The 25,463-nt window shown below is 57.0% G+C and overlaps 1 protein-coding gene and 3 long non-coding RNA genes across 4 annotated transcripts; 3 read left to right on the top strand and 1 right to left on the bottom strand.

The window, feature by feature from the left end:
- Positions 1-7,094: 7,094 nt before the first annotated feature.
- Positions 7,095-25,435, bottom strand: PRPF31 (pre-mRNA processing factor 31). The gene is made up of 14 exons (XM_005590276.5): positions 25,373-25,435; positions 22,454-22,638; positions 22,275-22,335; positions 19,640-19,723; positions 18,941-19,038; positions 18,016-18,122; positions 17,653-17,822; positions 16,923-17,080; positions 12,740-12,829; positions 10,033-10,160; positions 9,857-9,929; positions 9,048-9,176; positions 8,865-8,963; positions 7,095-7,514 (listed from the first exon to the last, which is right to left on the bottom strand). The coding sequence occupies exons 2-14, from the start codon at positions 22,628-22,630 to the stop codon at positions 7,389-7,391; spliced, it is 1,500 nt and encodes a 499-aa protein (XP_005590333.1). The 5' UTR covers positions 22,631-22,638; positions 25,373-25,435; the 3' UTR covers positions 7,095-7,388.
- LOC123570367 (uncharacterized) lies at positions 10,960-13,675 on the top strand. Its single transcript, XR_012427987.1, has 5 exons — positions 10,960-11,210; positions 11,367-11,624; positions 12,212-12,333; positions 12,917-13,034; positions 13,228-13,675. It is a non-coding gene; the product is annotated as an uncharacterized lncRNA (long non-coding RNA).
- LOC141409145 (uncharacterized) lies at positions 13,819-16,468 on the top strand. Its single transcript, XR_012427989.1, has 3 exons — positions 13,819-14,023; positions 15,703-15,827; positions 16,287-16,468. It is a non-coding gene; the product is annotated as an uncharacterized lncRNA (long non-coding RNA).
- On the top strand, positions 16,574-18,991 carry LOC135968579 (uncharacterized). The gene is made up of 3 exons (XR_010583478.2): positions 16,574-16,759; positions 17,358-18,751; positions 18,854-18,991. It is a non-coding gene; the product is annotated as an uncharacterized lncRNA (long non-coding RNA).
- Positions 25,436-25,463: the final 28 nt, after the last annotated feature.

The raw sequence follows: 25,463 nt of genomic DNA, 5'->3' as shown, positions 1-25,463 counted from the left end.
AGCCTGCTAGGATTGGCTCAGGTTTTCCTCCCCGCTCCTCCTCCTCCTCCCGCCTCAGGGCACAACACGCCAGCGCGAGGACCCGAACGTCAATCAAGAGACCTGTGTCGTGCTGATTGGATGTATCCGCCCCCCTCTCCTAAAACAATTGGTCGCGGGGAGGAGCTAGGACAGTCCAGGGGCGGGAAGTCGTCCGTCAAGTTTAGAGCTCTTTTTAATTGGTTGCGGGGGCATATTCTGCCTTGAAGTAATTGGTTGGTCCTGGAAGTGGGTGGGGAAAGCGGAGGAAGGCATGGAGTGTGGGCGTTAGAGGCCGCGTACCTAATGGGAGACAGACAGGTGCCTTCAAAGCGGGGGCCGAGCCGAAGTCATCTGCCAATCAAAACAGCCACTGGGCCAAGGGGGAGGAGCTGGGCAAGAAAGTCCACCCCTTTCTCTTCGTTGGCCCTAACGGTTATCATTCATGCTAGTTTGACCAATAGCGTGGCGAGTGGGCGGTAGCTGCTCGTAGAGCGTGTGAAAGAGGGTGTATGTAACTGGCAGAAGTGGAACTTGGGTGCAACCCTTGCGTCCTGGCCAGGTAGGCTCCTTCCCTGTCTCTCAGCTGCCTCTTCTTTCCCCAAGTGCCTCCGTGTTGGCACATCTCTGAAATTATTTGCTGAGTGAAAGAAGGAAGGGACCAGAGACAGTGCTTTAAGTCACTAGCACCGTGCATAGCAGAATTGGTTGGGAAACGTGAGGCGTGGAGTTTTTGTCCTGCCCCTGCCTGGTTAGGCGACCAGATGGTGGGAGAGTCATTCTCCTCTGCATCTCCGCTTCCTTAGCGTGTTGAGGACGCCGCCGAAGGTACAGAGGAGACGGGTGGCTCCCTAATTCCTGCTCGTTTCAGGTCTCAGCTCTGTCATCTTCTTGGGGAGAAAACTTCCCTGACCTCCCGGGCGGAGCGCTCCTGTGCGCCTTGTTCGTTAGAATTTATTTTTGCACGTCTACCGTCATTTTCGTAATTATTCGGTTTCCCTGTCTGGATTTTGCATCTCCAGCACTTAGCACGCAGGAAGTAGTCGGTAACCATTTGTCAAAGGAATAGATGAATGAATGTGAGGAATGACTTGTGATTGAAAACTTACTAGACACTGAGGCTTCCACGAACCCGGAGGCATTTGCCCAGGGTCACACAACCGAGATGGGAAGCCAGATCCGCCCCTTCCTGTCTAGGTGGTGGAAAGTAAGATAAATCCCAGAGAGAAGTGAACGTGAACAAGTACGGAGTCGGTCAGCACATCAGAATGGCCTGAGGCAAGAGAGGGAGGAACGCTTGCAAAAATCCATATTCTTAGGCTCACATGCAGACAACGGGAATGAAGCCTAGAGTTATTGTTCTAGAGCTTTGCTATTCAAATTGTGGCCCCTGCACAAAGTAGTGCTTCTCAGACTCCTCCGGAATCACCTAGGAATGTGTTAAAATGCAAATTCTGCTTTTCTAACAAGTGCCCCAGTGATGCACATGGTCCACAGTTCACACTTTGCCCACCAATGATCCAGAGTGATGACTTTCAAACTTGGCTGCACATCACAGTCACCTGAGGAACTTTTTGTTATTGTTGTTGGTGGTGGTGGTGTTGAGACGAAGTCTTGCTCTTGTCCCCCAGGCTGGAGTGCAATGACACAATCTAGGCTGACTGCAAGCTCCGCCTCCCGGGTTCAAGTTATTCTCCTGCCTCAGCCTCCCGCCTCCCGAGTAGCTGGGATTACAGGCGCCTGCCACCACGCCCGACTAATTTTTGTATTTTTAGTAGAGTGGGGGGTTTCACCATATTGACCAGGCTGGTCTCGAACTCCTGGCCTCAGGTGATCCGCCTACCTCGGCCTCCCAAAGTGCTGGGATTACAGGCGTGAGCCACTGTGCCCGGCCCGGCTTGCAATTTTTTAAAAAAGTTCCTCAGGTAGGCCGGGAGCAGTGGCTCGCGCCTGTAATCCCAGCACTTTGGGAGGCCAAGGCAGGCGGATCACCTGAGGCTAGGAGTTCGAGACCAGCCTGGCCAACATGGCGAAACCCCGTGTCTACTAAAAATACAAAAATTAGCCGGGCGTGATGGCGCACGCTTGTAATCCCAGTTACTCGGGAACCTGAGGCATGAGAATCGCTTGAACTCGAGAGGTGGAGGTTGCCATGAGCCGAGATCGTGCCACTGCACTCCAGCCTGGGTGACAGAGCAAGACTACGTCTCAAAAAAAAAAAAAAAAAAAAAAAAGAAGTCCAGATAGCCAGGCTTGCACTAGACCAACTAAAACAATCTCAAGGTGGGAGCCAGACATGAGAAATTTGTGTGTGTGTGTGTGAGAGAGTCTCTCTGTCTCCCAGGCTAGAGAGCAGTGGCGCATCTCGGCTCACTGCAACCTCCGCCTCCCAGATTCAAGAGATTCTCCTACCTCAGCCTGCCAAGGAGCTGGGACTACATGCGTGAGCCACCGCGACAGCGTGAGAGCCACTTACAGAGCCTTTTCTAGAGCAGGGCTTCTCCAATGCGGCCTTGGATCAGGCGCATACCTATCACCTGGGAACTTGTTTGAAATGCACATCTTTGAGCCCCACCCTAGACTGAATCAGAAACTCTGGGCCCAGCAACTGTGTTTTAACAAGCCCTCGGTGTGATTCTGAAGCGTATTAAATTTGGAGAACCTCTGTTCTGAGTACCAGGGCTGCAGGCCCAGGTGACTCAGATTCCTTTCCTGAGACTCACACCCTCGTGCCACAGCCCCATTGGTAGATGCCAGATATTTTGGCCAAGGGAGATGAGAGATTCTGAACACAGCTGGGGACCACAGGTCCTTCCCTGGCAGACCAGTATGTAGAGATCAGCAAAGGCTGTCATTTTCAAACAGGGTTGACCCAAAGGGTCAGGGATGAAATGGAGGAAAGAGACTTGACTTAGGCAACCTGGGGTAGTTTGGCCAAAGGAAGCTCCCAGGTGTGTCGACTTTTTGACTTGCGGGAGGAGAGAGATTCAGAGATTGCCACTGAGGTCCTGAGACAGAGCTCTGGGATGAAGGACAGGGATCCAGAGATACAGAGAGTGGTGACGGGGAGGCCCAGAGAGGGCAATAAAAAGAGCAAAATCTCAGACAGGACCTAAAAAGTCAGAGGGAGACCCAGATAGCATGAGCTGGAAAGAGGGAGGGAGAGAGTGAGGGGAGGTGGAGAGAGGGAAGGTGGAGACAGGGAGGGAGAGAGAGGGGAGGTGGAGAGAGGGAGGGTGAGGGGAGATGGGGAGAGGGGAGGTGGAGAGAGGGAGGGAGAGAGGGGGGAGGTGGAGAGAGGGAGGGTGAGGGGAGGTGGGGAGAGGGGAGGTGGGGAGAGGGGAGGTGGAGAGAGGGAGGGAGAGAGGGAAGGTGGAGAGAGGGAGGGAGAGAGGGAGGGAGAGAGGGGAGGTGGAGAGAGGGAGGGAGAGGGGAGGTGGAGAGAGGGAGGGAGAGAGAGGGGAGGTGGAGAGATGGAGGGAGAGAGGGGAGGTGGAGACAGGGAGGGAGAGAGAGGGGAGGTGGAGAGGGGGAGGGGAGGTGGAGAGAGGGAGGGAGGGGAGGTGCAGAGATGGAGGGAGAGAGAGGGGAGGTGGAGAGATGGAGGGTGAGAGAGGGGAGGTAGAGAGGGGGAGGGAGAGAGAGGGGAGGTGGAGAGGGAGGGAGGGTGAGAGGGGAGGTGGAGAGAGGGAGGGAGAGAGGGGAGGTGGAGAGATGGAGGGTGAGAGAGGGGAGGTGGAGAGAGGGAGGGAGAGGGGAGGTGGAGAGAGGGAGGGAGAGAGGGGAGGTGGAGAGGGAGGGTGAGAGAGGGGAGGTGGAGAGAGGGAGGGAGAGAGGGGAGGTGGAGAGAGGGAGGGAGAGAGAGGGGAGGTGGAGAGATGGAGGTGGAGAGAGGGGAGGTGGAGAGAGGGAGGTGGAGAGAGGGGAGGTGGAGAGAGGGAGGGTGAGAGAGGGGAGGTGGAGAGATGGAGGTGGAGGGAGGGAGAGGGGAGGTGGAGAGGGAGGGAGGGAGAGAGAGGGGAGGTGGAGAGAGGGAGGGAGAGAGGGGAGGTGGAGAGAGGGAGGGAGGGAGAGGGGAGGTGGAGAGGGAGGGAGGGAGAGAGAGGGGAGGTGGAGAGAGGGAGGGAGAGAGGGGAGGTGGAGAGGGAGGGAGGGAGAGGGGAGGTGGAGAGATGGAGGTGGAGAGAGGGGAGGTGGAGAGAGGGAGGGAGAGAGAGGGGAGGTGGAGAGAGGGAGGGAGAGAGGGGAGGTGGAGAGAGGGAGGGAGAGAGAGGGGAGGTGGAGAGGGAGGGAGGGAGAGGGGAGGTGGAGAGATGGAGGTGGAGAGAGGGGAGGTGGAGAGAGGGAGGGTGAGAGAGGGGAGGTGGAGAGATGGAGGGTGAGAGAGGGGAGGTGGAGAAATGGAGGGTGAGAGAGGGGAGGTGGAGAGATGGAGGGTGAGAGAGGGGAGGTGGAGAGATGGAGGTGGAGAGAGGGGAGGTGGAGAGATGGAGGGTGAGAGAGGGGAGGTGGAGAGAGGGAGGGTGAGAGAGGGGAGGTGGAGAGATGGAGGTGGAGAGAGGGGAGGTGGAGAGATGGAGGGTGAGAGAGGGGAGGTGGAGAGATGGAGGGTGAGAGAGGGGAGGTGGAGAGATGGAGGGTGAGAGAGGGGAGGTGGAGAGATGGAGGTGGAGAGAGGGGAGGTGGAGAGATGGAGGGTGAGAGAGGGGAGGTGGAGAGAGGGAGGGTGAGAGAGGGGAGGTGGAGAGATGGAGGTGGAGAGAGGGGAGGTGGAGAGATGGAGGGTGAGAGAGGGGAGGTGGAGAGAGGGAGGGTGAGAGAGGGGAGGTGGAGAGAGGGAGGAAGAGAGAGGGGAGGTGGAGAGATGGAGGGTGAGAGAGGGGAGGTGGAGAGGGGGAGGGAGAGGGGAGGTGGAGAGGGGGAGGGAGAGGGGAGGTGGAGAGAGGGAGGGAGAGGGGAGGTGGAGAGGGGGAGGGAGAGGGGAGGTGGAGAGATGGAGGGAGGGAGAGGGGAGGTGGAGAGAGGGAGGGAGAGGGGAGGTGGAGGGAGGGAGGGAGAGGGAGGGAAGGTGGAGAAGGAGGCATCGTCTTCCCACCAGGCTGCTGCTTGTCCTGGTAACATCTCATAGGTAACTAACGAAGCCGACCTCGTAGGTCAGGTGACTAGCGCTGCCTCCTCAGTACCACCGTGAAGCCCAGCTCTGGAGCACGGAGTAAATGGAACCCCTGGAGTTGCTCTTAACCTCTCCAGGGAGACGGTTTCATGCTGCCCGATAGGACAGCCCCTGCCGTCCCCTCACCTGGAAATTCTCCCGACTGTCTGCAGGCCACATTCCCCTCAACCCAAGTAAAGGTGCCCCTGGCCAAGCCCCAGTTCCCAAGATTCAACGACTGGAGGTCAGGGGAGGGGACGTGTGCTCCTTCTGCTCACCTGGCAGGAACTTTCAGAGCAACCAGGTCCTATCAGAGCAGGCAGCCTGCCTGCTTCACCCGTGCCCGGACTCCACGCAGCCCCTCAAAACTGGTTATAAATAAGAGACTGGGCCGGGCACAGCGTGATCCCAGCACTTTGCGAGGCGAAGCAGGCAGATTCTTTGAGGTCAGGAGTTGGAGACCAGCCTGGCCAACATGGTAAAACCCCATCTCGGCCGGGCACTGTGGCTCACACCTGTAATCCCAGCACTTTGGGAGGCCGAGGCGGGTGGATCATGAAGTCAGCAGTTGGAGATCAGCCTGGGCAACGTGGTAAAACCCCGTCTCTGATAAAAATACAAAATTAGCCATGCGTGGTGGCAGGCGCCTGCAGTCCCAGCTATTTGGGAGGCTGAGGCAGGAGAATGGCGTGAACCCGGGAGGCGGAGCTTGCGGTGAGCCAAGACCACACCACTGCACTCCAGCCTGGGTGACGGAGCAAGACTCCGTCTCAAAAAAGAAGAAAAACCCAAAGGTTTGGTGGTGGGCGCTTGTAATCCCAGCTATTCAGGAGACTGAGGCAGGACAATCAACTGGACCCGGGAGGTAGAGGTTGCTGTCAGCTGGGATCACACCACTGCACTCCAGCCTGGGCAACAGAGTAAGACTCTGTTTCAAAAAATAAATGAATAAAAAATAATAAGAGGCCAGACACAGAGGCTCAAGCCTGTAATGTCAACACTTAGGGAGGCTGAGGTGGAAGGGTCACTTGGGCGCAGGAGTTCAAGCCCAGCCTGGGCAATACAGCCCAACCCTGTCTATAAACAATTTAAAAATGGGGCCAGGGTGGTGGCTCACACCTATCATCTCGGCACTTTGGGAGGCTGAGGTGGGCAGATCATGAGGTGAGGAGTTCAAGATCAGCCTGACCAACATGGTGAAACCCCGTTTCTACTAAAAACTATAAAAATTAGCCAGGTGTGGTGGCACATGCCTGTAATCCCAGCAACTTGGGAGACTGAGGCAAGAGAATCGCTTGAACCTGGGAGGTGGAGGTTGCAGTGAGCCAAGATTGTACCACTGCACTCTAGCCTGGGCGACAGAGCGAGACTCCACCTCAGAAAAAAACCAAACACACAAAAAATGTTACATTAACCAGGAGGCCAGCTGTGGAGCTTCGTGCCTGTAATCCCAGCCCAGTTTGAGGCTGTAGTGAGCTATGACTGCATCACCGTACTCCAACCTGGGCAACAGAGACCCCGTCTCTGGAAAAAACCAGTAACAACAGGACCTGGTTATTGGGCGCTGATGGCCATGCTAAGTGCTTTCTGTGCATTTTTTCCAGTCCTGGGCCCCTGGGCGTAGGTGTGGAGGCTTGGAAAGGCGAGGTGGCTGGCCTGAGGTGCCAGAGCAATCCCGGCTGGCCTGCGCTGAGCTCTGCGGCTGTCGGCAGCCACATCGTTTGCTATCGAAGTGACTGAGGTTGTCCAGGACACTGGAGAGGGTTTTTCCTTCTGGGATCCCATGACGAGAAAGTAACGGGGAAGGGAGCGCGCCTAGACACCGCCTGGAGCCGAGGGAAAGCTCTTTTCTCAAAACTCCATAGCTCTGACTCTTCTAGTTGCCCCAGCTGTTTGAAAAATGATCACTCCCCAAGGACAGATCTTGATAATGTCCTTTTAATTGTACTCTTTTCAAAAAAGCATCTCCTTTCTCAGTTAAAATAAAACAGACAAGGCATGATGAAGACCGGCTCTAGCCCACACCAGGCAGTGACCTCGGTCCTGGGGGAGGCCAGGCCGGGCTCTTCCAAGGCCTCCTCCCTGGGGAGCCCAGCACTGGGGCCGGTGGCAGGGCAGGTTCTCCCTGCCAGAACCGCCAGCCCCAATCCCAGCCCTTCAGAAGGACTGGGCCTCTGTGTCCCTTCAGTGGGAAGCCACCTTGGACACACGCAGTCATTCAGGTGGACATGAGGCCACTCTTCTCGCCCTTGACCTTGAGGAACTCGGCCATGCTGGAGAAATACTTCTGGTTGGCCTCAGCCACCTTCTTCTCTGCCGCCTGTGGGTTCACAATCTCCAGGCCCTGGGCAGGTGAGGGAGACAGGATGGTGGGTTGGGTGAGGAGAAGGCCCCAACTGTGACCCATCAGAGCCCCCCAGGCCCTTCCCCATGGTACTCAGGCCTTGGGTGGGCATGAGACAGTTTGCCTGTCCCTGGAGTTGCCCTGTCTTGGGAGGTTCTGACTCAGTGGGTCTCGGGGAAGAGGCTGGGGAGGAACCAGGGCGCCTAGATTTGTATGAAGTTCCTCAGGGGTGCTAAAAACAACCGACGCTTGAGAACAGCCAATCCTGCCCAGTTTCTGCATGAGGAAACTGAGTCCCTGGGGGACGTGGCTGGCCCGAGGTCCCAGCACAAATCACACCAACACCACCGACGATCACAGTGGCCAGCGATGGGTGCCAACACCTGGCTGGCACTTCCTAAATATTTTCAAGGCAACAGAGCGAGCCCCTGTCTCTAAAAAAAAAATAACAGGACCCAGTCATTGGGCTCCAGTGGTGAGCCCAGTGCCAAGTGCTTCCTGTGCATTCTTTTCAGTCCTGAGCACCTCATGGCGGAGGAGGGGAGGCTTGGAAAGGCACGGCCACTGGCCTCATCTTCTCAAAGAGGCCCTCCCTGGCTGCTCCAAAATGAGAGTCCCCCGTCCCACCTCCTACCTCCCACCTCCTCCCCTCCCTGGCATTTCCGCCTTCTACTACATTAGACATCCTACTGAGCTGTCTGTGCCCGGCCACCCACTGGCTCCCTGAAGGTAAAACTTGTCTCTCTCATTCATCGCTTCATTCCCAGAGCTGGGAACACCGATGGAACTCAGTAGGTGCTCCACAGACATCCGCGGACTGAGCAAATGAGCTCGCTGCTGTCTCGGCCCCACGTGCAGGCTCGCCCTGCTCTGTGGATGGTAAACCGAGGCTCCGACGATGCGGTGACTGCCATGCTCGACGCCACTCACTGCTGACTGGCTGGGGCCTGGACCCACACGTGACATCCAAGCTCACCTAGCCGGGAACTTTCTCGAGTGGGGTCCTGAGGTTACCTTAACCGCCCTGGCCATTTTCAACTGGAAGGCCTGGAGGCTGAGCAGTGTAACCAGCTCACAGCCCCACAGAGAGGAACTGGATGCCCTGGACACAGCTGTGGGCCTGGTTCTAAAGCGGTCCGTGCTCATGAGGACTGCTCAGCACTGGCGTCTCGTCTCTGCTAACTTCTTCCTGTGTGCCAGGAGCTGTCTACGTCCTCTGAATACCTCGTCACCACGCCCTCCACGACAGCCCCGTGAGGGGACTCATCCTGGCCGGCTTCACAGGGGCAGAGGGCAAGGGGCCTTGCCAAGGTGTTGGGGCTGGGGACAGAGCCGGCCCAGGGCAGGTACCTGGAGTGGGGTGAAGGCCACGCTGGAGGCCGTGCCCGAGGAGCGGTCGCGGATGGTGGACTTCCCGCCGTACACAACGCTCTGCTTCTGCAGGGTCCGCTGTGGGGAGGACAGGGAGGCTGCGATCTGGGCTCCCCCCACCCTGTGTCTCGGTCCCCAGCCCCACCCAGGTCTGGCCCATACCTGCAGCGTCTTGGAGATCCTCGCCTTGGTGGCCTCGTTGACCTGCGTCTGCCGCACGCGCCCACTGCCCGACTTGCCCAGGTGGCCCAGGCTGAATCCCAGGTCCTCCTGGTAGGCGTCCTCCTCAATCTAGGAGGAAGGGGAGGCACCCTGCAATTCAGTGACCAGGCCCTGCCCTCCAGCCACTGAGGCACCCCCTCGACCAGCTGGAAGCCTAGCAGTCACCAGCCGGCTGGTCCCACGGGCACCTGCTCAGGTACCCACTTGGCCCGGCTGAGGCCTGAGGGCCCCCACAAGCGGGGGATGCTGGGGAGCCTGAGAGGGGCTGGGTCCTAGCACTGCTCTGTGAGCTGAGTCGAGAGGCCATTCCTTCCTTCCTCGTGTGGATTGGGGGGTGTCAGGAACCAGAACAGGTTTCATAGGATGAGGTGGCCTCTGAGTTGGGTCTTGCAGGACCAAGCGGATGACGTTGGGATAACAGAGGAGACTGGCGGGGCCCGGGAGCGGGCGGCGGTGCAGCAGGGCACTGCGGAGCCTCTGGGCAGGGAGGAACCAGCCAAGGAGCCCGGGGCGATGGGAAGCTGCAGGGCTCTAAGCGCGGGAGACACAGGCTCCCAGGGTTACAAGGGTCACTTTGGGGCTGAATGGATGGAAATGAGAGTAGAGGCTGGGGGATGAGGGAAGAGGCTGGTACAGCACCCTAGACATGAGCCAGGGCCACAGGACGAGAGGAGGGACGGTGGCAGGAGGCAGAGGGCGGTGGCGGCTGGCTGCCTGTGGGGGTGAGGAGGGCGCTGGGGGAGTCTGACCTCTCCGAAACTCATCCGGTTGGCCTGCTTCCGGATCTCTGTCAGCCCCAGCCGCTCCTTCATCTTGCGGTACCTGGGGACGGATGGGCGGGCGGTGCCAGGGAGTCAGCTGGGAGGAGGACGCTGGCCTCTCCTCTCCATGACCCCCACGCCTACTGGACCCCCGGGCCTCTCACCTGCGGCCGCCTCGCTTCTTCCGCTGCCCATCCAGGGGCGCAGGCAGTGGCTTCACCTGCTTCACGGGGGGGGGCTCCTGCCACTTGTCAAATTTGCGCTCGATCTCATCCTTCAGTTCGTAGCCCACCTGGGGAGGGCGAGGGGGAGGTCCTGCAGCTGCTCACGTGCGCCGCCCACCCAGACCTCCTCTGTCAGCCGTCCGCCTGTCCACCGAGCAGACAGACTGCCCACGCCAGGGCTCCTCTGTCCGCCGTCCGCCTGTCCCCCGTCCGCCTGTCCCCCGAGCAGACAGACCGCCCACGCCAGTGCTCCCTCCCCGCTCCGGGGCAGACAGACCGCCCACGCCAGGGCTCCGTCCCTGCTCCGGGGCTCTGGGTTTTCAGTTCTGTCAACAACCGGATGGCCTCATCTCGGCTCATACCTCTCCTCTGGGATTTTTTTTTTTAAGATACAGTCTTGTTCTGTCGCCCAGGCTGGAGTGCAGTGGCATGGTCTCCGCTCACTGCAAGCTCCGCCTCCTGGGTTCGAGGGATTCTCCTGCCTCAGCCTCTCGAGTAGCTGGGACTACAGGCACCCACCACCACGCCCGGCTAATTTTTTGTATTTTCAGTAGAGACGGGATTTTACCATGTTGGCCAGGCTGGTCTCTAACTCCTGACCTCGTGATCTGCCCGCTTCGGCCTCCCAAAGTGCTGGGATTACAGGCGTGAGCCATCATGCCCAGCCTTCCTCTGGGTTCTGTACCCTGTAAACAACTGTCTCCTTGACATTGGGATCGTTAACAGGCCCTTCAAAGGTATAACAGGGCTAAACAGAATTTCTGGTCCTCCTCCCCAGCCTTCCACCATCTGCCTTCCTTCTCCCGGTACAAGCAAACGGCAATGCCCGAGAGCCGGGCAGCTGACTCCACTGTTTCTCTCCCACGCCGCAGGTCCCCGGGGACGACTCCTTCAGAACCAATACCAAATTGGCCCCCTTCAGCCCCTCCACTGCAGCCAACGTTCGCCCCGGGATGCGCAGCCTCCATGCTGCCTGCGCCTGGATTCCGCCAGGGCCTCCCCTCTCTCCTCCAGGGCTCGCTGCGCTCTAGCCTCAGGGCCTTTGCATCGGTCATTCCCCCTGCTTGGAAGACTCTTCTCCCGAGTATCCATGTGCCTTGCTCCTTGGCTTCACTCAGGTCTGGGTTAAACCCTCAGCTCCTCAGAGCCCTGGGTCTTCCCTGACGTCCCAGTTAAACCCTCACCTCCTCAGGGCTCTAAGTCCTCCCTGACATCCCAGGTAAATCAGCACCTAATGTCGCCCCCACCCCAACCCCCTTTCTTTTTCTTCTTAGTGTTGACTTAGCACCGCTAGACGCAGGACAGATTTCACCTGTTGACTGTCTCCTCGACCCGGCCCCAACAAGAATGTCCCTGCCACGGGGCAGGGCTCCTGTCTGTGCTACTCACAGCTGCACCCCCACACCCAGACCAGGGGTGAGATGGGGAGAGGGAAAGGAGAAGAGGGGGACACGGAACACTTGAACGCCAGGCCAGGCTGGGTGCTTGGCAAACGACAGTTCACAAGACAGAAAATGTGTCTCCTCTCCCGAGTACGTCTACCAAGGAAGACAGAAAGTAACTGAATAATTACTTGAATAACATCCCCTGTTGCAGCGGGGACAGATCCTGGTGCGGAAGACAAATTATACCCCCACCAACACACACATGCCCAAGGAGGTCCATGTTCTAATTCCCAGAACCTCTGAATGTCACCTCACAGGGCAAAAGGGACGTGAAGAGATTAAGAAGGATATTAAGGATTGTGAGCTGGGAAGACTATCCTGGACCATCTGAGTAGGCTCAGTATAGCCACAAGGGCCCTTAACATAGAGGGGGGAACAAAAACAGAGGCCAGATATGAGACAGAAGCAGGGTCAGAGAGAGCTCTGAGGGTGCTATGCAGCTGGCTCCGCACACAGAGGGAGGGCCACGAGCTAAGGGGTGCCAGTGACCCCTAGAAGCTGGAAAGACAAGGGAATGGATTATCCCTTGACTCCCCTAGAAGGAACCCTCCGGGCTGACACCCTGACTTCAACTTAGTGAAACTTATTTTAGACTCCTGACCTACAGGACCACAGATAATAAACCTGCACTGTTTTTTTATTTTGTTTTGTTTTGTTTTGTTTTTTTCTTTTAGATGGAGTCTCGCTCTGTCACCCAGACTGGAGTGCAGTGGTGCAATCTCAGTTCACTGTAACCTCTGCCTCGCTGGTTCAAGCGATTCTCCTGCCTCAGCCTCCTGAGTAACTGGGATTACAGGTACGTGCCACCACATCTGGCTAATTTTGGTAGAGATGGGGTTTCACCATGTTGGCCAGGCTGGTCTCAAACTCCTGACCTTATGATCCGCCCACCTCGGCCTCCCAAAGTGCTGGGATTACAGGCGAGAGCCACCGCGCCCGGCCAAACCTGCACTGTTTTACGCCAGTAGGTTTGTGCTACTTTCCAACAGCAGCCCTAGGAAACGAACCCACTGGGAAAAGGGCGCCTGCCCCAGGGAGGGTGGGCAGAAGCACTGCCTCTGCCTTGGTGGACAGTGCTTGCTGGGGTGGGCTCCCTGCTGAGGACTCTCCCCGCAGAGACACTCCAGGCCCAGAGGAAAAGACGCCCGGCCGCCCCTCACCTTCCCCCCCTCACCTTCCCCCCATCACCTTCCCCTCCTCACCTTCCCCTCCGTGCTCTCGTGGAAACTGTCCACACGGGCTGCCAACGTGCACTTGGCAGCCACCAGCCGGGCCGCTTTCCGCCGGAGATCCTGGAGCAATGGAAAACGGGGGTGGAATCTGTGTGAGACAGACAGATAGAGGTAATAGCAAAGCAACCACGGGCACTTCTCCTCCAGCTCTACCCTGGGTCCCGGAAGGGGGCTGTCCACCCGTGGGCTCTCGAGGCGTGTGCTCCTAGCTCCCACTTCACAGGAAGAGGGGATGAGGGCAGGGCACAGAGCCACGTCCCAGCTGGTAAGTGGCAGAGTCAGGTAAGGATGACAGTAAGACACGCTGACGACGAGGACAGTGGTGACTGTGGAGACACTGGGGGGGGGGGGGGAGTGCGCTCAGCCTGGATGCCAGCCCCGTGCTAAGTATGCCCCTCGGATCATCTCATCAAATATGCAAATATCAGGCTGCTGTGATCATTGCACCCCCTTTTCAGATGTGGAAACCAAGGCTTCAAGTCATGTGGCCGGGAAGACAGCCAGCAGGTGATGGAGCCAGGGTTCCAATCCAGACTGCAAACAGAGCCCAGCTGTCAGCCGCAGTGCAGCAATGGCCAGCCCTGGCCTCCCTTACAGGCCTGTGATGTCTATGGCCTGTGCCTGGACTGATGTGAGATGGGCAAATGAGGAGGCAGAGGCCTGGTGACAAGACACCAGGCTCCCTGGGGCAGGTTTAACCCACATGCCTAGGGCTGTGAGGCGGTGGCGATGGCAGGAGTGCAGTGAGGCGGCTGGAGCCCCGAGCCCCAGGCCCACAGTCCTGGGTTCTATTGCCCGCTCTCCCTCCTCCCAGGATGGGGCGACCTGCCAGCCTCCCTGGGTGTGTTCCAGTAGCAGTGCCTGACCTAAAGAGTCACAGAAAAAACCAAAAAAAAAAAAAAAAAACCCTACACAGGCCTGGGGGGTGGGGCCAGGAAACAACCACCTGGCCTTGTCCATCAGTGCTATTGTTCTCCCCATCCCTGGGGGAGGCCGGGCAGGGCACAGGGCCATGAGCCTGAGGTCACTTGCCACAGTCGGACACAGCAGGGTCTGGACCCAGGCCTGAACCCAGGCCTGTCTGTCCCAGAGCCTGTCTTGCTTATGTTTCTGTTTTTTTCTTTTTCTTTTTTTGAGACAGAGTCTCACTCTGTCGCCCAGACTAGAGGGCAGTGGTGTGATCTTGGCTCCTGCAACTTCCATCTCCTGGGTTCAAGCGATTCTCCTGCCTCAGCCTCCCAAGTAGCTGGAATTGTGAGTGTGCGCCACCACACCTGGCTCATTTTTTTGTATTTTTAGTAGAGATGGGGTTTCACCGTGTTAGCCAGGATGGTCTCGATCTCCTGACCTCAGATGATCTGCCCGCCTCGGCCTCCCAAAGTGCTGGGGTGACAGGTGAGAGCCACCGCGCCCGCCTCCTGGTTGTGTTCTAGGCCCCCACTTGTGACCCTCACAACAACAGCATGAGACGCGCCTGAGACGGGAGGTGGAGGATGCTGGGAGCGACCCCGAGGGGAGGGACCCTGGCTCTGGGCCGGACTGTCCAGACTCAGACCAGCTCCACCGCCTGCGGGGTCTCAGACAAGTCTGACTTTTGGTGCCTCGGTTCCCTCATCTGTGAAATGGGTGGCGAAGGAGCAGAGGAGAGACAGGATCTCCCTTAGAGAGTTGTGAGGACTCGCCGGGCGCGGTGGCTCACGCCTGTCATCCCAGCACTTTGGGAGGCCGAGACCGGCGGATCACGAGGTCAGGAGATCGAGACCATCCTGGTTAACACGGTGAAACCCCGTCTCTACTAAAACTACAAAAAACTAGCCGGGCGAGGTGGTGGGCGCCTGTAGTCCCAGCTACTCGGGAGGCTGAGGCAGCAGAATGGCGTAAACCCGGGAGGCGGAGCTTGCAGTGAGCTGAGATCCGGCCACTGCACTCCAGCCTGGGCGGCAGAGCGAGACTCCGTCTCAAAAAAAAAAAAAAAAAAAAAAGAGAGTTGTGAGGACTCGCCGGGCGCGGTGGCTCAAGCCTGTCATCCCAGCACTTTGGGAGGCCGAGACGGGCGGATCATGAGGTCAGTAGTTCGAGACCATCCTGGCTAACACGGTGAAACCCCGTCTCTACTAAAAAATACAAAAAAATTAGCCGGGCGAGGTGGCGGGCGCCTGTAGTCCCAGCTACTCGGAGGCTGAGGCAGGAGAATGGCGTGAACCCGGGAGGCGGAGCTTGCAGTGAGCTGAGATCCGGCCACTGCACTCCAGCCTGGGCGACAGAGCGAGACTCCGTCTCAAAAAAAAAAAAAAAAAAAAAGAAAGAGAGTTGCGAGGACTCGCCGGGCGCGGTGGCTCAAGCCTGTCATCCCAGCACTTTGGGAGGCCGAGACGGGCGGATCATGAGGTCAGGAGATCGAGACCATCCTGGCTAACACGGTAAAACCCTGTCTCTACTAACAATACAAAAAATTAGCCAGGCGTAGTGGTGCGCACCTGTAGTCGCAGCTACTCGGAGGCTGAGGCAGGAGAATGACGTGAACCCGGGAGGCAGAGCTTGCCGTGAGCCGAGATCGTGCCACTGCACTCCAGCCTGGGCGACAGAGCGAGACTCCGTCTCAAAAAAAAAAAAAAAAAAAAAGAGAGAGAGTTGTGAGGACTCAATGAGATCACCAAATGTTTCCAAAGCTCCACTCACAGCCAGCTCTGCTTGTTGCGCGTTTTCCCACCACTGCTATGACTAAAATGCCTTCTGATAATAACCAGTCGTCAATGTTTTCTTTTAGTCTGCTTTTAAAAACTGCAAACCTGTTTAGACAGCTTAATTTCATTACCACGAATGGGAGATTATTCAATAAAAATAAGTATGCAGTGATTAAAATAAAAACCACCGTCTTTGTGTCACTGAAATTCATGGTCTGTGCCACTGAAGGGAGATGACCTGTGTTCTAGGAGACATCAGGAGGATGATGTGAAACTCGCTGCCACAGAATCAAATGATACTGAAGATGACAGTCACAGGAATAACACTGGCAGCGGCTCCGCGTGGCAGAGAATTTCGCCTTGCCCAGGAAGAGGTTTGGCCTTTGCCCGGGGGTCCTGGGTGGCGGTCCTTACTGGCTGAGGCCCTGGGGTAGCCACAGTGTGGTTTAGGGTGCCTGGGGCTGGCCACGCAGGAAAGCCCAACCACGTGGTTCAGCGTGGGGGCTCTGAGTTATGGGGCATCACCTGACCTGGAGACAGACCAGCCACACGGCAACACAGTTGTGTCTACACAGCAGAGCCACAATAAAGACTGAACACCAAGGCCCAGGCAAGCGTCCCTGGCCCAGGCTTAAGTGCAGTGGTGCAATCTTGGCTCGCTGCAACCTCCGCCTCCCGGGCGCAAAGTATCCTCCCATCTCAGCCTCCCAAGTAGCTGGGATGACAGGCAAGCGCTGCCACACCGGGTTTTTTATTCTTGTAGAGACAGGGTGTTTCCAATCCCATTGGAATCAAGACAAAAAAAAGAGTTGGGGTCTCACTATGTTGCCCAGGTTAGTCTTCAACTTCTGGCCTCAAGTGATGCTCCCGCCTCGGCCTCGCAAAGTGCTGGGATTACGGGTGTGAGCCACCGCGCCCCGCCAGGCTGGCGGCCCTGTGTGTGCTGTCAGGCATCGATGCCGGGAGGGCGATGTGTCCTGACTGCGGGGAGAGGACACATCGCCCTCCGAGGCTGGTGACCTCTCCTGCTCCTCCTGTGTCTCTCTCTGTGGCTAATGTTAGTTTGTTATAAACTATAGTCCCCAGCACAGCAGCCCTCAGGGGTTCCGTGTCTTTCCAGTGACGGTGGCCTTCGGAGCAGCTGCTAACCCGACGCTGCTTGTCGTGAGCTAGGCCTGCCTTGTGAGGGCCTCGTCTGCATGGAGCCCTCGCCCAAACTCGTGAAGCAGGCGCTGTGCTCCCATTTGCGAGGGGAGGAGACTGAGGCACAGGGCACTCACGCCTCTTGCGCACAGTCACCCGACAGGTGTGCTGCAGAACCCTGGCTCTCACATCCCATGCTACCCTGTCCCCGGCTCCTGAGTGCTACTGTCAGCTGGGCCAGATGGTGGGGGTGGCTGCTCAGGCCGTCTGGGCAGGCGGAAGGCTCCAGGGGAGCCGGGGGAGGGGCCGTGACGCGGTGGGCTCACCGGGGGCAGGGACTGCACAATGTCACTGTGGTAGATGTAGCCGGTGTGGGGCAGCACTGAGGTAGACGAGAAGCCCGACAGCGTCTTGCGCTGGGCCCCGAGCAGCATGATGTTGCAGGCGGGCATCTTGGAGAGGTTGGTCAGGCCGCCGGCCACGCCTGCGGTGGGAGGAGGACAGGGGCGGTCAGAAGAAAGCGGGGGAGGCGGGGGTGCGCACATCTGCCTGGGGGCTCGACATGTGCCAAGCACCTTTACGTGAGGTTCTGGCTGGATTCCTCGGTGGCCCTGCCAGGCGGGCGACCTGGCCCATTCCGCAAGGGGCAGATGCAAAGGAGGCTCAGAGAGGGAGGGCAGCTGGCCTGGGGTGCAGGGAGGAGGCCCCCAACAGGCAACTGACCACCACGTTTGTGCTAAGCCACACTACCCCCATTCCAGGGATGTCTGTGTTTTGGAACCATTTTCACCAAACCAGGAGCCCCCTGACAACAGGGCCTGGGTGTGGTCATCTCTGGCTTTCCGGCACAGGGGAGGGAGGAGGAGCTGTGGGTGAGTGTTTCTCCCAGACGAGGCTTTGCTGTGTGCCAGGCTGGCTGACCTCTGTCACGTCCAGGGAGACGGGGTGCTGAGGCCCAGGTGCCAAAGTCCCCATTCTACAGAAAAGGGAAGCAGCTTCCCCCAGATCACAGTGTCAGCAGAGCCTCGCTCCATGGGACCCAGCCCAGGGCCTCACCCATGATCTTGGCGGCCGTGGATGCCCCGATAATGATGGAGAGGTTGGGCGCGATGAAGGACATCCGGGACTCCACGTACTCGTAGATGCGGTGCTTGGAGGCGTTCAGCTCCAGCGCCATGTCACAGGCCTCCTCCAGCCGCTCCAGCTCCTCCTCCGACAGCTGCTGCCTGCAGGGGCGGGTGGGCCCAGCCTCCTGGGTCTCCCGCCTGCTTGGTGCCCAGCACCCACCCTCTCAGTTCTGTGTGTGTGCGCGTGTGTGTGTGTGTGCGCCTGTGTGTGTATGCCCACCTGCGTGGGTAGCTTCAGCCTAATCCCCAGTCCCACTGGCCCGGGCCCGGCGCCTCCCTCCAGCGGACATACCCCTGGGTGGTGGAGGCGGTGACGCTGACGACCATGATGGTGGCGTTGGTGAGGATCTGCTGCAGGTTCTCATTGTTCTTGCACTTGTCCAGGCTGTTGCCCAGCTCCTGGGCGCGAGCAGAGAAGACAGGGGAGGCTCAGGAACTCAGGAAGGCTTCAGAGCCTCTCTGGCCCTGCACCTACTCGGGTCTCTTCTCGGGGACACTGGGAAAGTCAGGGTCTCTACACTGGGGGCCTCTCCTGCCTCCACCGCCTGAAGCATCCGCACCGTCTGCTCTGCTTTGGAAACGGAACCTGGGCAGAGCAGCGTCTGGGAAGACCGCGGCCTCACAAGCCTCTGCCTGTGTCAAGTCGGAGCACAAACCCGCGGCCTCGCTTCCCTGCGGGGGCTTCCCCCACCACCATCCTGATCCTTTCCTGGACACACGTGGGGACCGCCTCCTCTCCCTGCCCTCACCTGCATCCGCCCCTCTTTTCCGAAACCCTTCCTTGGCTTTCTCATAAGACCCAAAGGCTCAGTGTGATCCGACCTCTTCCGCGTCCCCTCCTTCCCCGCCTCACTTCCTCCCCGCTTGTTCCCTCTCCGGCTCTCCATACTTAACACATCTCTCTCCCCCAAATCTCCGCGTGCCTGCCCTGTGTCGACCTTCGGATGTCAACTCCAATGCCACCGGCTCCGACCACAGCGGAAGCAGCGCGGGTCAGGCCAGCGGGGAAGCCCTCTCGGGAGATTGGGGTACGAGGGGAGCCCTGAGAAAGTCCCATCCAGGCTCCGTCCCTCTCACCCTGGGCAGAGCAGGCCACTGAGCCTCCGTCCACTCCTCTCCTTCACCTCCAGACCCCGAGGCCTCTGGGGGCGGGTCCGAGAGTGAGCCCTGCCTGCACCTTCACACCAGCAGAAGCACCGCTCCTCCTCTGCTCTCACCTTGACCGTGCGGATGTAATCCAGTGCATTGGGGACCAAGGACTCCAGTTCAGGGAATCTCTTCGAGTACTTATCCCGGATGAACTTATGGATGATGTCTAGGGTAAACGGGACAGGCGGGTGTCAGGTGAGACGGGAGGCAGACTCTGCTGGTTGGCCCTAACACCCACGTCCCCTTCTTCCTTTAGTAACTGAAGCCCTGGCTTGCAGCCTGGCATACGGGCACCAGCATACAGGCTCCATTTTTCAGCCGCCCTTACCGCTAGGTGTGACCAGGGGAATTAGTTCTGGTCTGTAAAATGTGAGCTGCAGTGACATGTTCTTAAAAAAAAGAAGTGCCTTGCTGGTGGGAATGCAGAGGCGACGGCTGGACGTGGGGCAGTCCCCTCGCACCACGAGGCAGGTGGCCGACCAACAAGATGGAAAGGGCTGGGGCCTTACAGGCAGCCAAGCGGCCACGCCGTCCCCGAGTGCTCGCTCAGACTCATACGCGAGGGAGCCACGCCGTCCCCGAGTGCTCGCTCAGACTCATACGTGAAGGAGAACGCACTTCCTTCTTACTTACACCACTCCGTTACAGCAGGTGAACCTCGATCTGAGCTTGGGCTCAGCGGCAGGACCCTGGGAAAGGCCCGTGGGGAAGGGAGGGGGCATGAGGGGCGTCACAGGGGGCTGTCTCCGCCTGCCCCCAGCACTCACTCAGCTCGTTTTCGATCTCCACGGTCAGGTTGTTGGCATCCACGATGACGCGGTATTCAGGCGCTGCCTCCACCGGTCCCATCACTGTGAGGACACGGAGTGGCATGGGTGTGAGGATCTAAATCCCTACCCCTTCTCGGGTCCCACAGCTGGGGGAGACGGAGGATGAGGCTGGGAAGGGTCAGGAAGGAGGGGCTGAAGAGTAAACCAGGGACAGGCTGACGTCTGCCTCCCAGATCCTGCAGCTGGAGGAGGCGGAGGACGAGGCTGGAGGGGGTCAGGAAGGAGGGGTTGAAGAGTAAAGCAGGCGACAGGCTGACATCTGCAGACATCCCTGAACTTGTGTTCCTGCCTCCAATCCCTCTCCCTCCACACCAGTCTAGACTTGACCCTACCTGCCCTGGAACTGACCGTCCGTCTGAAACCTCCTATGGCTCCCCATAGCCCCAAGGCTAATGACCAAGTCCCTAGACTGACATTCAAGGCCTGCCCAACTCCAGAAGCTCTGCAGGGACCAGTGCTGTGCCTGCGTTATCTACACCCACACCCGAGTACTCAGGACAGCACCTGGCACACAGGGAGCTGCCCAGTTCCTCTCTGCTGACTCAGCAACTCTGCGGTCTGGCCTCCCACCCTTCCCACCCCATCCTCTCATCCAGCCATAAAGGACTGGTCACAGTGCCCCAGACACCCACTCCTCCTGGCCTTTTTTTTTTGAGATGGAGTGTCACTCTTGTTGCCCAGGCTAGAGTGTAGTGGCACGATCTCAGCTCACTGCAACCTCCGCCTCCTGGGTTCAAGTGATTCTCCTGCCTCAGCCTCCCAAGTAGTTGGGATTACAGGCGCCCGCCACCATGCCCCGCTAACTTGTTTTGTATTTTTAGTAGAGATGGGGTTTCACCATGTTGGGCAGGCTGATCTCGAACTCCCGACCTCAGGTGATCCACCAGCCTTGGCCACCCAGTGCTGGGACGACAGGCATGAGCCACCATGCAAGGCCCCTCTTGGCCTTTGCATATGCTGTTCCCTCTCCCCAGAGCATCCCTTACCCCATGTCTGTTTCTGGAAAACCCTTCTTTGTGCTTTAGTAATAAGAGGCCAGGCACAGTGGCTCACACCTGTAATCCCAGCACTTTGGGAGGCTGAGGCAGGAGAACTGCTTGAGCCCAGGAGTTCAAGAGCAACCTGGGCAACATAGGGAGACCCCATCTCTACAAATAATTAAAGAAAAAATAATTAGCCAGGCATGGTGGTGTATGCCTGTGGTCCTAACTGCCTGGGAGGCTGAGGCAGGAACACCTGAGCCCAGAAGGTCAAGGCTGCAGTGAGCTGTGATCGTGCCACTGCATTCTGGCCTGGGTGACAGAGTGAGACCCTGTCTCAAAAAACAAACAAAAAGATGTTGTGTTTAAATGTCATACAAATACTAACTGTCTGATGTCACCGCCAGTAGACAGCAGAGCTCAGACCTGACCCCAAGCAGGGTGGCTTCAGAATGTGTTCCTAACCCTGATGCTCAAAAGGCTCTTTAAGTCCTTAAGACTCCAGCAGTGACTCACAGCTGTCTGGAACCCGGCCTGCCTCTTCCACTAGACCTTGAGCACGTTGAGCGCAAAGACCCGGGCAATTCAACTGGGTGCCCAGGTAAACCTTAAAGCAAGTAAGCAGTGAGTCTCCCAAAACTCTGCCCTCCCACTACACTTCTTCCCCCAGAAACCTCCCATGGCTTCCTGTTGTCAACAAATTCCATTCAAGAAGAATGGGAAGGCCGGGCACGGTGGCTCACGCCTGTAATCCCAGCACTTTGGGAGGCCGAGGTGGGCGGATCACTTGAGGTCAGGAGTTCGAGACCAGCCTGGCCAACATGATGAAACCCCGTCTCTACTAAAAAATACAAAATAGCCAGGCGTGGTGGTGCACACCTGTCATCTCAGCTACTCAGGTGGCTGAGGGAGGAGACTCACTTGAACCCGGGAGGCAGAGGTTGCAGTGAGCCAAGATCACATCACTGCACTCCAGCCTGGGCAACAGAGGGAGACTCCGTCTCAAGGAAAACGGAAAAAAAAAAAGAATAGGAATGGTAACAGGACTGCCCTCCTAAGAGTGAGTCTGAGCACTCACGAGATAAGCTAGTATTCTCTCAATTTGGAAGTAAGAAAAGGTTTTAGGTGATTCTTTAATAATTGTATGTCTATTTTTATACGGTGACTTTGTCTTTGCAAATGATACCAGTTTTCCATTCATGGTAGCAATTTGCTTCCTTCTTAGATAAATTTAAGAGAAAAAGTCCCAGACTCAAAGAATATGTTAAGCAAATAATAGGACAAGTGGCTTATAGATGTGGCAAAAACCCTGTAACTGGTCATGTGCATCAGTGAAGTCTGGGAACCCTCAAGCTAAGTCCCAGCATGACCAGGCTCAGCACACAGAAAGGACGTAAGAAGCATGAGCTTCGCAATGCAGTATATGTTTAGTGGAAAAGGGAAGGGGGTGGGGAGAAACAAACAAACAAACAAGAAAGAAGGCTCTGGAAAAGGCTGCGGGGGAGATACACCCAGCCGCAAGCAGCCAGGGAGCCTAGGGGCCTGGCAGGAGACACAGCAGATAGGGAAGGGCACAGAGTGGGAGGAAGCACCTTCTGAAGCTTTGGCTTGCTTGCTGATATACTCCTCAATCTTCATCATAATCTCAGCAAACTGCAGGAAAGGAGGGGAGAGTCAGAATCCAGGACTCTTCCCAAAGAAGCCTGTGTCACCCCCTTCTGGGAGATTCTGTCTAGAGCCCCCTGGCTAGGAACGCCTCTTGTCCTCTTACCATCTTACTGTCCCATAGCTTGGCGATGGTCTTGACCGAATCCCCGGAAAGATCCAGCTGTGTCTCCTCCTGCACGTCCTCGATGGCTGGCTCCTCCTCTTCCTCCCCATAGCTTCCTCCTTCCTCCTCCTCTGCTGCCTCTTCGAGATCAGCTAAGAGCTCGTCTGCCAGGGACATCCCGAGGCCTGTGGGGAGGGACAGCAGGTTCCCTAAAAACTTGCCCTGACCAAGTCCCTCCTTATTACTGGCGATGATTCTCCCCCAGAAAACCCTGGTCCTTCTTTATGAACCCCAGTAGCGTGCAGGCTCCACGACGACAGGTGCTTTAGTTTGTTTTGTTCGCTGGCGAGTCTCCAGCTCCGACCTGTGTAAGACACAGCACACCCCTACGACCGCCACCTTGCTAAGACTTACCGGAACCAAGTGGTGTAGATTCCAAATGCATTTGCAAACTTTTTTTTTCCTTTCTTGCCTTTAGCCTTGAAAACATACTCTGAAATTCTTTGTTTCCCGCCTTTCCCACTAGACACTGTCTTGCAGTGATGGCTTATCCATGTGCTTACTTAGAAGTTCCAGGGGCTAATCTTTATTTATTTTTTTAAAGATGGAGTCTGGCTCTGTCACCCAAGTTGGAGCACAGTGGCACAATCTTGGCTCACTACAACCTCCACCTCCTGGGTTCAAGCAATTCTCCTGCCTCAGCCTCCTGGGTAGCTGGGATTACAGGCACCTGCCACCACGCCCAGCTATTTTTTTTTTTTTTTTTTTTTTTTTGAGACGGAGTCTCGCTCTGTCGCCCAGCCCAGGCTGGAGTGCAGTGGCGCGATCTCGGCTCACTGCAAGCTCCGCCTCCCGGGTTCACGCCATTCTCCTGCCTCAGCCTCCCGAGTAGCTGGGACTACAGGCGCCCACAACCGCGCCCGGCTAATTTTTTTTTTATTTTTAGCAGAGACGGGGTTTCACCGTGGTCTCGATCTCCTAACCTTGTGATCCGCCCGCCTCGGCCTCCCAAAGTGCTGAGAGTCAAAGTTTCACCATGTAAGCCAGGCTGGTCTTGAACTCTTGACCTCAAGTGAGGGACCCACCTTGGCCTCCCAAACCATTGGGATTACAGGCGTGAGCCACCGCGCTTGGCCGCAGGGGCTAATCACGAAACAAACTACGTATGGAAACCCAGCTGCAAAACTCCAGAGATTACCTCAAGGCGATCAATCTAAAACCTGGCCATTATTGACATGATTCCAGCCCATGCTCCAGGTGGCCCATGACTCAAGACAGCCTTCAGAGAAAGACACACATACCCTGTACCCAGCACCATTCCTGTATGCCTCCGATTCAGAGTTCCCCTTTTTAAGCCCCTCTCCCCAGCCTACAGTTTGAAACGGTCTTTTAAAGACATTAGCTTGGCCATTTCTCATCTGCGACCATTTGATTAATAAAGCTTTACTTTCACCACCCCTCACTTCTCCTATTCTAGCCTCTGAGTAGCAGAAACTTGAGTTGGTTACATTATCAATTTCTTCCCACCTCCAGATCTTTGTACAAGGAGTCCCTTGTAACTACGGTGGCTCTTTCCTTCGCTTTGTTTTTTCTTTTCTTTTTTTTTTTTTTTTTTTTGAGACAATGTCTTGCTCTGTTACCTAGGCTGCAGTGCTGTGGCGCCATCATAGCTCCCTGCAGCCTCGACCACCTGGGCTCAAGCGGTTCTCCCACCTCAGCCTCCCGATAGCTGAGATGACAGGCACACACCAGTACACCCGGCTAATTTTTAAATTTTTCTGTAGAGACGGGGTCTCACTGTGTTGCTCAGGCTGGTCTCAAACTCCTGGGCTCAAGCGATCCTTTCGCCTGGGCCACCCAAAGTGCTGGGATTACAGGAGTGACCCCCCGCGTCTGGCTCTCCTCACTCCTTAGCAGCCCAGCATCTCTTCAGCTTTCAGCGCTCACATTCCACCTCCCTGACCCACAGGCCCCCTTTAGACTAGAGGAGGTTGCTTTGTGATACGTGTCCCGCAGGCTCTGCGTGTCTACAGTAAGGCACTTCACACATTTGTGATTAATGAAGTAATTATTTGATAAAGCCTGTCTGCCAGGCATCAACCAAAGCTCTTAGAGGGCAGGGAACAATTTTTGCTCCTGCCACATCCCCAGGGCCACACCATGGTAGGAGCATATTAAGACTTTTAGGTAAACAAGCTGTAAAAGGCCAGGCACGGTGGCTCATGCCTGTAATTCCAGCACTTTGGGAAGCCCAGCCGGGTAGATCACCTGAGGTGAGGAGTTCAAGACCAGTCTGGCCAACATGGTGAAACCCTGTCTCTACTAAAAATACAAAAAATTAGCCGGGTGTGGTGGCGGGCGCCTGTAATCCCAGCTACTCGGGAGGCTGAGGCAGGAGAATCGCTTGAACCTGGGAGGCGGAGGTTGCAGTGAACCGAGATCGCGCCATTGAACTCCATTCTGGGCAACAACAGTGAAACTTCGTCTCAAACAAAACAAACAAACAAACAAACTTGCCAGGCGCGGTGGGTCACGCCTGTAATCACAGCGCTTTGGGACGCCGAGGCGGGCGGATCAAGAGATCAGGAGTTCGAGACCAGCCTGACCAACATGGGGAAACCTCGTCCCTACTAAAAATACAAAAATTAGCCGGGCGTGGTGGCGCGCGCCTGTAATCCCAGCCATTCTGGAGGCTGAGGCAGGAGAATCGTTTGAACCCTGGAGACGGAGGTTGCAGTGAGCCGAGATCGCGCCACTGCACTCCAACCTAGGCAACAGACCGAGACTCCGTCTCAAAACAAACAAACAACAACAACAAAAAAAACCAAGCTGTAAAGGCCCGCCTTCCTCCTCACACACTTCTTCTCCCAGACCCAGGAGTCCGGCCTCCCGCTCCCCGCTCGTCTCCATCACACTCACCTCTCCTCTCCGCGCACCACTGTTTCTAGGAAATAAGCTTTCCCACAGCGTTCGTCGCTCACCGATGACGTCTCATGCTCGCGCCGTTATA

This window comes from Macaca fascicularis, chromosome 19 (genome assembly GCF_037993035.2).
Source record: "Macaca fascicularis isolate 582-1 chromosome 19, T2T-MFA8v1.1".
NCBI classification, from domain to species: Eukaryota; Metazoa; Chordata; class Mammalia; order Primates; family Cercopithecidae; genus Macaca; species Macaca fascicularis.
Note: the sequence above shows the minus strand (reverse complement) of the source record. Positions and strands in the feature narration are given on the sequence as shown.

Coding starts and splice junctions, on each gene's coding strand:
- PRPF31 (XM_005590276.5), bottom strand. CDS start 22,630: ATGTCCCTGGCAGACGAGCTCTTAGCTGATCTCGAAGAGGCAGCAGAG. Junction 22,336..22,453: donor AGCTATGGGACAGTAAGATG/GTAAGAGGACAA, acceptor CCTTTCCTGCAG/TTTGCTGAGATTATGATGAA. Junction 17,081..17,652: donor CACGGCCGCCAAGATCATGG/GTGAGGCCCTGG, acceptor CTCCCACCGCAG/GCGTGGCCGGCGGCCTGACC.